Source organism: Pomacea canaliculata, linkage group LG9, assembly GCF_003073045.1.
Source record: "Pomacea canaliculata isolate SZHN2017 linkage group LG9, ASM307304v1, whole genome shotgun sequence".
Classification (NCBI taxonomy): Eukaryota; Metazoa; Mollusca; class Gastropoda; order Architaenioglossa; family Ampullariidae; genus Pomacea; species Pomacea canaliculata.
This window is the reverse complement of record NC_037598.1, coordinates 24,504,966-24,520,663: the sequence shown is the minus strand read 5'-3', so window position 1 is coordinate 24,520,663 and position 15,698 is coordinate 24,504,966. Positions and strand designations below refer to the sequence as shown.

General features: G+C 37.7%; 1 protein-coding gene and 2 long non-coding RNA genes across 3 annotated transcripts; 1 reads left to right on the top strand and 2 right to left on the bottom strand.

Annotated features, from left to right (window-relative positions):
* Nucleotides 1-344: 344 nt before the first annotated feature.
* On the bottom strand, nucleotides 345-6,223 carry LOC112571869. The gene is made up of 4 exons (XR_003100898.1): nucleotides 6,057-6,223; nucleotides 5,697-5,852; nucleotides 3,027-3,156; nucleotides 345-2,052 (listed from the first exon to the last, which is right to left on the bottom strand). It is a non-coding gene; the product is annotated as an uncharacterized LOC112571869 (long non-coding RNA).
* A 3,869-nt stretch (nucleotides 6,224-10,092) lies between these two features.
* Nucleotides 10,093-12,143, top strand: LOC112571866. The gene is made up of 2 exons (XM_025251211.1): nucleotides 10,093-11,043; nucleotides 11,293-12,143. The coding sequence occupies exons 1-2, from the start codon at nucleotides 10,982-10,984 to the stop codon at nucleotides 11,798-11,800; spliced, it is 570 nt and encodes a 189-aa protein (XP_025106996.1). The 5' UTR covers nucleotides 10,093-10,981; the 3' UTR covers nucleotides 11,801-12,143.
* A 1,099-nt stretch (nucleotides 12,144-13,242) lies between these two features.
* On the bottom strand, nucleotides 13,243-14,026 carry LOC112571871. The gene is made up of 2 exons (XR_003100901.1): nucleotides 13,475-14,026; nucleotides 13,243-13,354 (listed from the first exon to the last, which is right to left on the bottom strand). It is a non-coding gene; the product is annotated as an uncharacterized LOC112571871 (long non-coding RNA).
* Between the last annotated feature and the right edge of the window lie 1,672 nt (nucleotides 14,027-15,698).

Genomic DNA, 15,698 nt, shown 5'->3' with positions numbered 1-15,698 from the left:
AAAACTTGATTTATTTCATGGTCATGTGTAGTTACCCATACACACACAAACAGATCATGCTTCCTCTCAATAGGATTGCATGTGTGTGCAAGTTGCATTCAGTGAATGGATTGGAGCATGAATGGTTTTCAATAACAAAATATATAAAGCTTGTCTGTAGTTAATTATCCATTCTGACTCTTGTGTTTGTTTATTCACTTTAAATAGGAAAAAAAAAAGAAGTCAAAAGGAAAGGCAGGAAATTATTGAATAATAACACAAGGTTCTGCACAAAGTATAGAAGGAAATGAATTAAGTACCTAAATTGTGATTCTTGCATCCATGATAAACATCTACATAGATTCTGACAAGTCATTCAGGTTTTTATTACCAGCACTTTTTTCATCCAACACTGCTGTGCACCAACTTCTAAGCAAGCAAGTCAATGAAAATAATATGTTTACAAAAACAGAAAAACTGGACATAAGTACTGAAAACACTACATCACTGTAGGACCAGAAGAACAAGACTGGACGCAATAATTACAACATACAGAGGTGCACATAGATGTAGTCTATTTACATAAGTTAAATTAATGAAGGCATGATACTACAAAGCTTCCAGTTTGTTCATATTTCGGATAACTACTAAAACAAGGCATGTACAAAGCTTCCAGTTTAGTAACATTCTTGTTTTAGGCTTGCCGAGACTAACAGCGGAGAACTTCGTAAGAGGCTAAGCGTTGGTCTTGGCAGACAGCAATCCACCTGTACACATCCATGATGGAAACTCATTGTTTATTATCACACTCTACATCAGTAACGCAATTCAAAAACAATATAAAAGTGTCATTTACCAAAAATTCAGTAAAGCACACCATTATTATAATTGACACTATTGAGAAGGATGTCAAGAACAGCCGTTACCTCTTACCCTTAGCCCTTTCAGTACAATGAGTCACGAATGTGGCTCTGCTCATATGATCTAAGAAAACCTCTTCTGTTGGTTGACCTAAGTTTGGTTCTATTCTTGTTGCAGTTTGGATTTATTCTGAGCAATTATTTCTTGAAAAAGTATTAGTGACCATTGAGCAACCGCGCTAAGGATGACTTTGCGACACCAGCGACTATGCCAGCAATTTTAAGATATTTGTTCCAGTTTATTTGCTGCTAATTGATGGAGATAGATTTTTGTCGATGTTGATGATAAAGGCATGTAGCCCACATGTATGTGTTGATTTTTTTTTTTAATAGTAAATTGTGAATTTTCTTGGATTATTGCTGTCACCAGAGTGAAAGTAGGCAATCTTCATTACTTTTATTTTAGCTCAAGTTTTCTCCCTTCCAAAAATGTATAGGCTTCTTGATCTAATGTTTACCTCAGAGCAGCAATGATAAAAACATCAACCACTGTCATCTTTAATTATAAGCCATTGTTTTAGTAAGTAGTTATACTTTTATGCCATGCTAATAAGGTTAGTCTAGTTTTAGTTTATTCCTTGTTGCTCCTTTGAGGAGCACAGGACCACAACACCACCTTGCTAAGAAGGTTAATGATGTTTATCAAGCTGAGTGAGCAGCTGTTACTCTTAATGATATTCAAGCTGAAACAAAAGCATTTCTCCCAGTATGTGATAAGTCATGTTTACAAGCTAAATTAACAACCAATTTTCTTCCACAAAAATCATGGAATTATACACAGATTTATGCTGGTGCTTGCCACCATGATGTGGTCTGCAGGCAAAAAAAAAAACAATAACTTGCTAGCTGATCACACGAGAGAGCTTTCACGTCTCAAAGGCACACAACCTATTCTTCCCTGTCATGAAAGTTTGGCCTTGGTTCATGAATATGACGATATGTCCCTGCTGTGGCGACGCTTTTTGCTACTTTCTGTCTCAACATATGGACTGATGGAGTGAGCTTTGCTGTACAAACGCAGCAAATCAATGGCTTTTCTTGTCTGAACCCGGTCATCAAGATGGCGTTGGCATGCTTCCTGTAAGGACTGTCCATATACCATGGATTCCCCAAGATCTTGGGCCAGTTCTGTGGTATCTGCATCTGCTAGAACCTGCAGTCACATGTAAGTGCATTCACAAAAAACACCAAAGCAGCACTCCAAGTATTCTCACAGCACATCTACTCAGCAGTTGTGTGATTACTGATGCTAAATTTGGAATCAAATGCTGTAGGTTTAAAGCTTGCTCAGGCCACCAGGAGAAAATCGCTCTATCCAGCAAAAGTTTATTTTTCAAAATCGAAAGGTGGCAGATAAAAAGGATTAGGCTTTATTGGATAACCACATAAATGTAACTACAATCCTCCCAACTTCCACAACAATTAGGCTAAGGGACTCTTTTTTTCCTTTTTGGGTGGGGAGGGGAACAGAGCCATTGGCGTGCATCTTTCAAATTATCCCACAACAAACTTGACATATCTCTTGTTTCTCTGCCATACTATGAGATCAGCTGAATGTAAACATTTGCCCATTTTTCTTCTTTTCACTGCCTCTCCTAGGATATTCCTAGTTCTGTTTCTATAGGTGCTTTCAGCACACCAGATTTTACATAAATGCAGCCCTTCTCTGCATACACTCAACCTCCCTTCTCTAAGCTGGCACAAGCAAAACACATGGGAAACTGAACATGTTTTACATTATTTAATGTTTGCATTACTATTATTCCTGCCTCCGGAAACTGCAGAGCTTTGACCATTGCAAGGCATGATGAGATTTTCCTATTTTCTTGAACATTTCAAGGTTCAAGCTAGGATTGTTCCACAAAAGAAACATCTCAATAATAATGGTAGTGGAGCTGATGCTACCATCTTAGAAAGCACCAAAACACATCTACAGTGACTACAACTGTTTTTTTCCATTCTTATTATGTTTGTGTGGGGGTTTTTTTCTTTTCTTTTTAGTATGCGCTTTGATCCTGCATGGTGGGAAAAAAGTGCTACAGAAATTTAACATATTATTATAACGATTTTAGAAATGCAACTTACATTAAAGAAAAGTAATACTACAGAATAAAGGTAATAAATTACCTGTAAATCCTCATCAGACATGCTAATTATACGTGAAATATTGCCTTCAGTAGAGCTGCCATTTTGTGACTACTTGGAAGCTTTTTTGTGGTGCCATCAGCTGAATCTGGTTCATCACGAGATACTGGTTCTGCAAGAAGTCAACATTGATAACTAAAATTTCTATTGCTCTGGTCTTTTTGCAATTTGTAGGAACAAGAGTTTATGAATAGATTAAAGGGATTCTAAAGGCAAAATAAAACTGCTTAGAATCGTGTAAAGCGTATGATCCACTTGAATCTCGTCTATTTTTGCGTCTGTTTATATGGAAAAAGTTGAAGGTTTTGTACCATGTTATGTGTAATAAGAGAAATTACATAGGACTCTTTCGTTTGCTTAGACAAATTCTTGGTCTCTGTCACGTGACCTTATGACATATGATGAAGACTGCTTACCAAGTGAAACAGAGTGTTTTCTATAATTTTTAAAACTGTGCTTTGAAAAAGTTCACTTTAAAACCTAAATAAACTCACGAGACACCATTGATGATGTCAAATCTTCACAATTACCACAGACACTTCCTGTATGTCTCTGACTGACATCACACCCAGACTCGTCTGCTTGACCATCTCGGGAAGCTATTGCTGTTTCTCGGCGGAAGGACACAAGGGTCGATTTCACTGGATTTTTTCAATTTTTATAAACATCGGCAACCGAAATAGTGCTAATAAAGTGAGAAACGAATCATTTATTTCTCCTGTATTGCTCTTGTGCTCTGTAATTGTAAATAAATATATTTTTGAAGTCTGACCGTCGCCAAAGCCTTATCACAAGCCTTGAGTATCCCTTTAAATATTTACAATTTTAGCACACTGCATAGAGAAATGAATAAAAAAAAAGTCTGTTTACTAGATAATAAAGATGCCGACCAGAATCATCCTGGAGAGACTGAAGAATGCCCTAGATAAGAGACTGAGGCAAAAGCAGGCAGGCTTTTGGCAGGATAGATCATCCACAGACCATATCACTACACTGTGAATCATCATTGAACAGTCCCCCCTCTACATGACATTTGTTAATTTTGAGAAGGCATTTGACTCCATAAACAAGGAGACCCCCTGGAGGTTGATGCATTACTACAGATTTCCATTGAAGTTAAACATCCTCCTCCAGCAGCTTTATAAGGACTCGACATGCCGGGTGATCCACAATGGAAAGACGGCTGACCCTTTCACAGTGAGGCGAGCTTGCATGCTCTCGCTATCTTCCTGATTGTCATAGACTGGATCATGATAAGAACAATCTCTCTAACAGCAACATAGGCGTTCAGTGGACCTTCGCCATGCAACTTGAGGATCTTGACTTTGCGAATGATATCATCAGGGTTAGCCAAGACATCAAAATTCCAAGTGGGGTTGGACTGGTCACACCTTTAGAAGCTGGCCAACAGTATAAAGAGACAAACTCAGGACTGTAACCCAAAGGAAGTGCAGGGTTGGGAGACCCAGTCAGACATGGAGGAGATTGGCCTGAGGCAAGGCAGAGGCAATTGGGATGACTGAAGACACCCAGAACCGAGTCCACTGGAGTGGTGTGGTTGCAGCTCCAGCTCCACTGGGGGCAAACAGGACTTAGGAGAAGATATGCTACATATAATGGGTTCTGGCATGCTTTGTACATATTTGTTGTTCTTGTGCCCCATGTAGGAAATTTTAAGTAATTTTTCTCAGGCACATGGTCTTGAATGCCTAGATTTTATTTTTCTGCCAGCAAGTACCAAGTTACTGAATAAGACTTGCATAACCAATACGTAGTAGCATCCATGATGGTGTCGCCATGCCAAAGCCTTTTCAGCCTGGCTACTACTGCTGTCCCTATTGTGAAGCTGATGTGGATTTCTGCTGACATCATACATGTTGAAATCCTAAAAATGTCTTTTTGTTTGAAAAACTAAAGCTCTCTCCCCTTTCCACTCTTGGCAAGGGACCCTTTGTTTCGTGTTGCACACCAAAGAGAAATAAGAAATAAGCATTCCTAACTGATACAGATGATTGTTTCTCCCTCTTTAAATCCAATCACACTACAATACAGGAGTCAAAATTCTTCTTTGTCACAAGAAATGAAAATTATGTGCTATGTTTCGTAACTAATGAAACGCTTATAGTATGACAGGCATGACCACTGAATAAAAGATAAGGTCCTTTGAAATAAGCCAAGACTGTTGAGTCTCCTTTTCAAATTCACTTGCTTTTCTCACTATATGACTTTGTTTGATTACTAATCCCTGCAGCTGTAATGTCATGTGATTGTGTCTTTCTGTCTCGTTACCATTCAGAAAAGAATGGAGATTGCTGATGAAAGCTATAAAAACTTCAGTGAAAAGCAATCCACTGAACGTTTATGGTCTCCAGCAATAAACCAGTATACAAATGGGAAGCTGAGTATTTTTATCATAACATGAAAATATGAACATTTCAAGCATCAGTTTACATTATCAGAAAAAAATGGAAACTTAATTCAACAAATGTATCTCTATGTAAATATTTGTTGAAAATCATAAATGTATCTCCATGCAATTATTGGCTGATGACCATATAAATATTTGTTGAGGACCATGTAAATATTTGTCAAAGATCATAAATGTATCTCCATGTAAATATTTGTTGAAGACTATAAATGAAGCAAGTTTACCGGAACTCTCATGTCTCCACTTGTCGTCGTTTGTAAGAAATAACAGAGTCGCATCACTGGGAAGAAAACTGAAGTAGTCTTCTTCATCAACTTCTGTGCCATCTGCTTCTAGAACCACTCACACATTGTCTTCCTTCAAAGCAAGCTTCTTGCATCCTGTTTGAAGACATGTTGGCAACACTTCATGACACATTTCCATTTTAAAGAAAAAATGTCCAACTATCACAATCAACTATATCATTTAAAAAAAAATCTTTTCTAAACCTTTTTCACTATGATATGCACATTTCCTAAAACTTATTACTGTTATAAGTATTCCTTGTTTATTAGTTAGGGCTCATACTGATAATGTACATTTACCCAGCCTGTTAGCCTGTATCTTCTTTTCTCCTTGTTCTCAATCACCCCCAAAGAAGCATAGGGTTCTGATGTTCCAGATCCCTATCCTGGTTTTTGGCTTGGCCGTGAGAAAACTGGATTTTTTCATGAATTTCATCCTCTGAAAGTATATATATATATGTAATGAAATCATTCAATGCTACGATAACCTGTAATAATGCTAGTGTAGTGAATCCCATAACATACCCTACAGAAGGATGACTCTTGTGCGTTAGTGCTATTTTTTCTTACCAAGATGTTCTTAACACATGGTACTTAGATTCTGTCACTGATTTCAATAATTTACCTACCGCTGCATGGTAGTGTTTATTATGCAGTGTCTACATTTCTACCCTCTAGTATTTCTGTACCACCCGGAACCTGTTCTATTTGCTGCATCTTTTCATGGGACTTTTTTCCACATGGTGTCCACATGGTGCACATCTCTTACATTAATTGTTACCAGCTTGTTATAATTTGTTTTGCTTGTGTATATTGCCTGGTAGTACATATCTATAGAATTGTGTCACCATATTATATAATTTGCTTTGCCCAATTATACATGTATTGCTGTGGTGTACTGTGATCAATGTCTCTTGCATTGGTCTGTCATGTATAATTTTCTTTATCCAATGTGTATTATTACACAGTGTGTACACCCATTCTGCATTTCTGTGTCACCCATAATTTGCTGATTTCATGTGAATAGGACTGATACTTAGGCTTTTCAAATCCGCCAGTAGTGTCTAGGTGTAAATGCTATTTGAAGTGACTTATGATGTTATGAATGTATGTATAATTTATATATATATATGTCAGAATATAATATTATAGTCAGAATCCATATTTGACTACTCAGCAGTAAACTTGATTTAAAGAAAGTTCTGTCATTGATGTCAAGCACTTATCAATTTGCCAGGACTGGCAAACATCACTGATTTGTAATTTGTCCTGGAATGAAGATAAACAGAGGTTGATATTTTAGTGACTTATGTGTTCAAAGAATTACTTTCTGATCAAGCATATTACAATCAATCAAATGCCTTATTGAAATATTATCTTTTATTCAAATTTATTTGTCTTTTTGTTGAATATATATAATTTTACCATTTAAAAATTATATTTCCGCATGCATAAACTCATAAACTCACTTTCATTTGTGATCATTGATGTTCAAAATAAACGTAATAAACGTGTCATCTAAAATTATTTGTTAAACATGAGACTGACTGCAGGACTGGAGTAGCAAATGTCTATGTGATTAAAAGTTAATCCTGGGGCTGTGTCATGCAATGATAAAATATTGCACTGCATTAAGTTATTTTACTCTAAAAATACGATATCAACGAACTATTATCCTATAACATATACACGGTTTTGGTCTATTTACTTGACTGTCACTGCCGATAGGTACAGTACTACCACTTTCTGCATATGTAGCAAGCAATCACATCCTGAAAGCACACGAAATACCAGGGATTTACATAAAGAGAGAGACAGAGGTGAAGCATATATGCGACACTTCATGATTTCCTAGATCTAGAAGTTTAAATGCGATTCATATCATTTATTATTTCATACGCAAGATTTCAGACTAGTGAAAGCAAATATTTTGTGTTCTTATAGATACACAGATTGTGCACACAAGCAATACACTTACCGTAATATTGTTGATATCCAAACGTCTCATAAATTTCCATTTTCGCGCTGCTCTTCCGGAAGTACGTCCAACCTCAACGGTATTCAACGGTTATGAATGAGACATGAATAGTTTTGTGCATGCAATTGTGTATGAATTTCATCGAGCTGCACCACGTTTTCACGTGACGTCATCAGTTTTTGGCGCGCTGATTCAGCGGCCATTTTGTTTACCCTACTAAAGCAGCGGTTACAGAAGCTTGCTAGCAACTGATCGGTTATCATGGTCGTCTGCGGTATAAAAGGATGCGGAAACAAGCCCTGCAGTAAACCAAATGTTCCTCTAGATGTATCTTTTCATAAGATACCCAAAATTATTTTGAACCAAGGTGACGAAACAAGAATACAGAAGAACGACGGACCGAAAGGATATTACAACAGAAGAGAAGTGGAACAAAATACTTATTGCGTTCGAAAATTCACTTTTGTTGGCGGTAAGAAACCAGACGCTTTCCAAAGTTGCTAAAGTATTTAACGTTGTTCTGCATGTTGTACACATTGCGATAAATGATTTCGTTCTTCAGTGTAGGTTGGTGACCGTTCACGTGATTTGAGTGAACATCAAAACAAGACTTTCATTATGCATGACCACGACTAATAAACTATAGCTATAGAGAGAGAGGACATAAAAAAATGTTATTTTCTATTTCGTTATTTTTCTTTTTAACGTGTATTTGGTTTATTTTGTTTTAGTGCTGATTATTTTTTTTGTAGCCAATGTCGTAAAGATGTAATTCATGGGTTGTTTTATTCTTGTGTCTAGGAAAGCCAACCTATGTGAATTTCCGGAAAGCCCTTCCTGGCTTCTCCACTCTACACTTGGACATGAGCGATCAAGTACTTGCTCAGAAGCTGAGACTTCGAAAAAACAGGTTATTTGAGGCTTGTGTGTCGCAAAAGAAGTAATATCATCTGTCCCTACTCACCTACTGCAAGCAAAGAAGCGAAAATCAATCAGCAGTGAGACAAGCCAGGAAGAAAAATTGTGTGAAAGTGATTTTGTTGGTCAAGTGCTTCGAAGAAAGTTTACATGTGCATAGAAGATTCATGTTCAAATGATCAGAACACTCAAACAGATTTGACTGGACTAAATATAGATGCAATCATGCAGGACTCTGAGACCAGACTTCTGATTCAGTTAAAAACAGACAACATTGTTCTATTTATGAAAGACAGGTGTATGTTGAAGATGAAGCTAAAGTTTCCATTCTACACAGGACTTCTTCATGTGCAGTAATGGACCTTATTTTCAGAATGGTAGAGCCATACATGTCTAATCAAACACAGTCCACTGTCCAAAGAGCAAGAGTTTTGCTGTGTTTAATTAAGATCAGGCTGAACTACCAATTCCATGATATAGGATATCAGCTGAAAGTATCCGTGTCAACTGTGCAAAGGGAGTTTCATAGAACTCTTGATGTACTTGTGCACGGTTGTCTTTTTTGTTGCACTGGCCTTCAAGAGAAGCTCTGAAAACTGTCTATGCCAATGTGCTTTAGAGAAAACTTGAAAGATAAAGTTGCTGTTATTGTTGACTGTTTTGAACTTGAAGCACAGAAACCCTCAGGCCAAACCAATGCAGATCCAAGTTTATTCCAACCATAAAAAAATATAATTCTGCCAAATATCTGATTGGGATCACACCACAAGGTTCAATCAGCTACATTTCAGATGCATTTTGGCAGGAGCTTCAGACAAACACATCATTGAAAATACTTCTTTGTTATGTCCAACTTGTTACCAGGTGATGTAATTATGACCGACAGAGGTTTCAGCATTGAAGATGAAGTTTTCTTTTTTATCAAGCTAAATTAATAATTCCAGATTTTACCCATGGAAAAGCAACTACACCCACTACAAGTGGAAAATTGAGAAAAATAGCCTCTGTACAAATTCATGTTGAGAGAGTTATAGGCTTTGTTCGCAGAAAGTTTGGAATTTTGCAGTCTGAAATGGCCTATTGACCCCTGATGGCAACAAAGCCTGGTGATGATAATCCAGTCATAGACAAAATAGTTCGGCTTTGTTGCTGCATTGTAAATTTACATAATTCATAGTGCCTATTGAGTAGCTATAGTGCAATTTTTTAGTTTGAAATCAGCATTTATTTTTCAGAATGCATGCTTGCAATCTGTATATGTTTACATTACCAGAGAAGTTATTCTCAGATATAAAATGCACAATTACCTTACTGTAGTTCTTTTTCTTTCGCACTTTATTTATAATAGCATGACGATATCCAACTGATCAGATAAGTTACTTGGTAAGTTGATGTGAAACTGTGAACAATATAGAATTTGTTCTTTGCTGGAGATGTCATGCTTTGTATGTTGTTGATCAAAAAACAACAAACCTTGGGTGACCAAGGGCCTAAAAACAGTGCTTAACAAAAAGAAACGTGTTTTTCACGGGTTCTGGCCACAACAGAAAATTGGTACATAGAGAGGTCCATGATGCTATCCGTTGGGTCAAGGTGAAGCACAAGTCCAAAATAGAGTCTCAGTTTGCTACAGGTAACATCCGAGTAGCTTGGCAGGGACTCTGTGTGTGTCTCTTTGACACAGACATCAGGCTAAGTAGACAATCAGTATTATATTATTCACTTCCAAGTTATCAGTAAATAAACACAAAAATGAGTTTCCATTATAAATGACTCATGCTGGTATGTTGCGGAACAATACATAATGGCAGAAGACAAGTTGGGATACTTGATGTTTATTTTTCTAATAAAGTGGTATTCTGTAATTTCACTCTAATCTCATGCATCATTAAATGTACATCCAATTCCATTTGATATCGAATGTCTTCAGGAAAGTTTTCCGTTGTACGAGCTACCATTTGATAAAACAACTCATTCTGGGTAGCCTGTCTTGGCTCCACCATTGCTTTCTCCATGAACCTCTCCCTGGACGTATGCAGTTGTTCTAGAAGCTCCACATCCCGTGAAACTGGCTTGGTGGTGTCTAATTTCTCTACCTTCCTCTTCTTTCTTGCACAGTCTGGTGCCTTTGGTGGTGGTGTTTGCTCGTACACACTGGGTGAGGTTGGGGCAGCAGTTGCTTCAGCAACTTTGCAAATGATTTAGTGTTTTTTCTTTTTAAATCAAAATTAGTCTGACTACATGTTGGCTTGGGCATAAGTGGTTTTATGAGAGTAAAAGATTTCTTCTGTTTCCAGTTTTGAAAGAGGTTGTGGAAAGTCAGCTAAAGATGCAGCGAAGTACACAGGCCATGATGATTGTTATAGGAGGGTTCTTGCAACCCCGGACAGGGTGAGTCTGGTGAACCCAGTAGAGACTTCCCACCTAAGGAATTAATTATCCCTAGAAGGTGGCACATTTTATAATAAAAATATTATGAAGGTAAATATATCACTAAGCACTTATTTTTAAGTAATACAAAGGTTGCTTTTGCCTGAAATCTGTGATTTTCTTTGTTCTCTACTGTATATAAAGGGCGGTGTGTGGAGTTGCAATCATGAGGATAAAAATCTAAGCTTAATCTGACCCTTTACATTTCAGGCCCAAGAACCCAAGACTACAAGGTGTAGAGAAGATAGATCCTCGTTCCAATTCCTGGTCTTCTCTAGCGGATTTTCCGATGAAAAGTTCAGGAGCAGTAGCCCTTACCCTTCATGGTCATTTATTTTGTTTGGCATATGAACCTGTTGAAAATCGCCGTGATGCCACCCTAGTCACAGAAACAAGATTTTTTGAATTTGACTTGGTGAAAAACCAGTGGCATGATGCAAGGAGCAAATTTTCAGATCAGGTCTTGACGTGTATAGATGAATGTTTGCAAGCTTCTGGTGCAGTGACCATGTGTGAGGAAACAAGTGTGATCTACACTGTGTCTGGTACTGAGGTATGTAGGATACCCTTCACGGAACTTGATGGAAATATCTTTTGTAAGCAAGTGCATTATTTGCCCAAACCTGCTGAATACATGTCGCCATCACATTGTATGCATTCAGCCATTGTGGTTGTCACCTGCACTCTACAGTGCCTTTCAGACAAGGAACATAAGTAAATCAAAACACAGACAACAATTCAAAAATATAATATAATTTAAAAATTAAAAGAGAAACACAACACAAAACAATTCCTAATTTCCCAACCCCACAGTTCGAAAACACGTTTCTTCCAAAGTTTCAAAAGTATTCACTCTTCTTGCACAGTTCCTCTCAAAGTCTCACTTGAAACAGCACAGCGTTTCCGCTTCTAGCATACACCATATATCCACATGAAAAGTACACAAAGTTTCCACTTCTTAAAGTTATATCCAACTCAGCACTGGTCAGGAACCCCAGGCGGATAAGACGAGTAGACGAAGAACAATCAACCAAAAGTAAAATAAAACACAAAAGAAAAACCTGGAGAGAAAAAACAAAACCATTTTTTAGATAAATACAAATTCATTCTCAACTATTTCAAACCATGTTCATGATGTATACACAAATATATCACACTCATCAGAAATTTCCCATTCTTCAACATTAAACATAGGCTTACCAAAAACCATCAGAAATACACACTCACTGAAAAATCAACAAAGATTCACACTCACCTCAACAGGTTCAATGCTAACAAAAATACAAACAAGTCTGGTAACTTCAAGTCGGTTCAGGACTTGTACAACACAATACAAATCTGGTCAGGATTTGTACAACAACACCAAGTCCGTCAAGACTGGTCGCAAACAAAAACCGTCCGCTCCGGACGCACTGACAGAGGAGACTATTCCTTCTCCCCGCTCCCGTCAAGGAGGAAAAAACCCCAGTCATACTAAACACATCCAAAACACTGCCGCACTCTTTCCTTTGTTCGAACTAACAACAAAACAATCTTTCTTTTGTTCTATCAACAAAACAACCTATCAACACAAACTTAATTGAAACAAAGTTTTCTTGTACTAAATTCAAACAAAAGATGATAATTGTATTGTATGTAATTGTCATGAAAGTAGGTCCCAAGGCAGAAATGACAAAAAACAATTATTTGGACACTATTAAAAAAACAAAAAGTGCCAAACAATGAACTTTTTATTAGAATATACATTAAACTTTAAAAATATTACTTACTATTATTTGGTTATTTCCTGTTACAACTTCACTGCCACTAGCTGGTTACTCGTTGTGTTTGACGACGTGTATATTGACATGACTCACATAACAGGAGCTCGTTTCCTTCATAGTCTGGCCATAACTGTAAGGGGTAGTTTCCACAAATGCCACATACGGCATGTCGTAAAATTTGATTGACTTGATCCATTGTCGTCCAAAAATTTTCAATGGGCCCCTTACCCGTTATAGCTTCGTCGCTAGAGGACTCAGAAAATGACGTCCCGTTTTCCAATTTCTCCTTCGCTTTCCTATCTCTGTATTTCTGTCAGCGTATGTTCGCAGCTTTCGTTGCGTGCTTCGACCTGGCCATCGCCCCTTTTCCAGTTTTCTTCTTTTTTTCTGTTTTTTTTCTCTGCATGGGCAGTCTGCTTTCTACCAGCTTTCTTCATTTTTTTACAGTTTACTGCTGTAACTGACACTGGTGGCCTTGATATCAAGCCAATGAGGAAACACGTGTCTACCTGTGACCAATAGGGAGGTTCATTAGGGCAGAGACTTCTTATCTCAATTCGTTAGGGTCACATGTATTTATGGACTGATGTTTATTAGAATATACATTAAACTTTAAAAATATTACTTACTATTATTTGGTTATTTCCTGTTCAGCAGTTCACTGCCAATATAGCTGGTTTCTCCTTTTTGTTTGACGATATGTCTATATTCACACGAACCACATATAAGGAACACGTTTCCTTCATAATCTGGCCATAGCTGTAAGGGGCAGTTTCGGCAAACGTCACAAACAGCATGTTGTAATAGTTCATTTACTTCGTCCATATTCATTACAAACTTTTCCTTGGGTCCCTTACCAATGATAGTTTCGTCGCTAGACGACTTCGAAAATGACGTCCCGGTAGCGTTTTCCAGTTTCTCCCTTGCTTTCTTTTCTCTATATTTCTCCCAGCGTGCGTTCGCAGCTTTCGTCGCTTGCCTTGATTTGGCCCTCGCCCCTTTTCCAGTTTTCTTCTTGGGCAGTCTGCTTTCGACCAGCTTTCTTCATTGTTTACGTTTTAACTACAGATTTGCAGTAAATGACAGGTGGCCTCGATATCAAGCCAATGAGGAAACACGTGTCTACCTGTGACCAATAGGGAGGTTCATTAGGGCAGAGACTTCTTGTCTCAATTCGTTAGGGTCACATGTATTTATGGACTGATGTCACAAAGTCTCCACTTGAACAGCACAAAATCCACAATGTTTCCACTTCTAACATTACACTAAACATCCACGTGAAAAAAAGTAACACAGAGTTTTCACTTCTTGAAGTTCTATCCAACTCAGCGCTGGTCAGTAACCCCAGGTGGCATACGAAGAATAGAACAAACAGAAGAGAAAAACACAAAACACCAAAAGAAATCCAAAAGAAAAAACCTGGAGAGAAAAAACAGAACCAATCTTTAGCCAAATGCAAGTTCAACTCTCAACTATTTTAAACCATTTTCATAAACTATACACTAATATATCACACTCATCAGAAATTTCCCCATTCTTCAACATTAGCCCCAGGCTCACAAAAAAAATCATCAAAGATATACACTCACCTCAACAGGTTCAATGTTATACAAAGACACAAACAAATCTGGTAACTCCCAAGTCTGGTCAGGACTTGTACAGTACAATACAAATCTGTTCAGGATTTGTACCCAGAAATACACCAACACCAAGTCTGTCAAGACTGGTTACAAACAAAAACCGTCCGCTCCGGACGCACTGACAGAGGAGACTATTCCTTCTCCCCGCTCCCGTCAAGGAGGAAAAAACCCCAGTCATACTAAACACATCCAAAACACTGCCACACTCTTTCCTTTTTCGAACTAACAACAAAACATCTTTCTTTGTTCTATCAACAAACAACCTATCAACACAAACTTAATTGAAACAAAGTTTTCTTGTACTAAATTCAAACAAAAGATGATAATTGTATTGTATGTAATTGTCATGAAAGTAGGTCCCAAGGCAGAAATGACAAAAAACAATTATTTGGACACTATTAAAAAAACAAAAAGTGCCAAACAATGAACTTTTTATTAGAATATACATTAAACTTTAAAAATATTACTTACTATTATTTGGTTATTTCCTGTTACAACTTCACTGCCACTAGCTGGTTACTCGTTGTGTTTGACGACGTGTATATTGACATGACTCACATAACAGGAGCTCGTTTCCTTCATAGTCTGGCCATAACTGTAAGGGGTAGTTTCCACAAATGCCACATACGGCATGTCGTAAAATTTGATTGACTTGATCCATTGTCGTCCAAAAATTTTCAATGGGCCCCTTACCCGTTATAGCTTCGTCGCTAGAGGACTCAGAAAATGACGTCCGTTTTCCAATTCTCCTTCGCTTTCCTATCTCTGTATTTCTGTCAGCGTATGTCGCAGCTTTCGTGCGTGCTTCGACCTGGCCATCGCCCTTTTCCAGTTTTCTTCTTTTTTTCTGTTTTTTTCTCTGCATGGCAGTCTGCTTTCTACCCAGTCTTTCTTCTTATTTTTTTACAGTTTACTGTGTAACTGACATGGTGCCTCGATATCAAGCCAATGAGGAAACACGTGTCTACTGTGACCAATAGGGAGGTTCATTAGGGCAGAGACTTTTATCTCAATTCGTTAGGGTCACATGTTGTATTTATGGACTGATGTCTGTATGCCGAACTCACTCTCGGCCTCTTGCAATAAGGAGTGAGCATGCGCTTCACAAATTTTTATTTATTTTTATGTCTCGCGAATTCCCGTAGTACGTCGTTAGGTCAAAAGGTCAGACTCCCGGCATGCAACGTCAAAAGGGCTTAGGAGTAATGCGAAG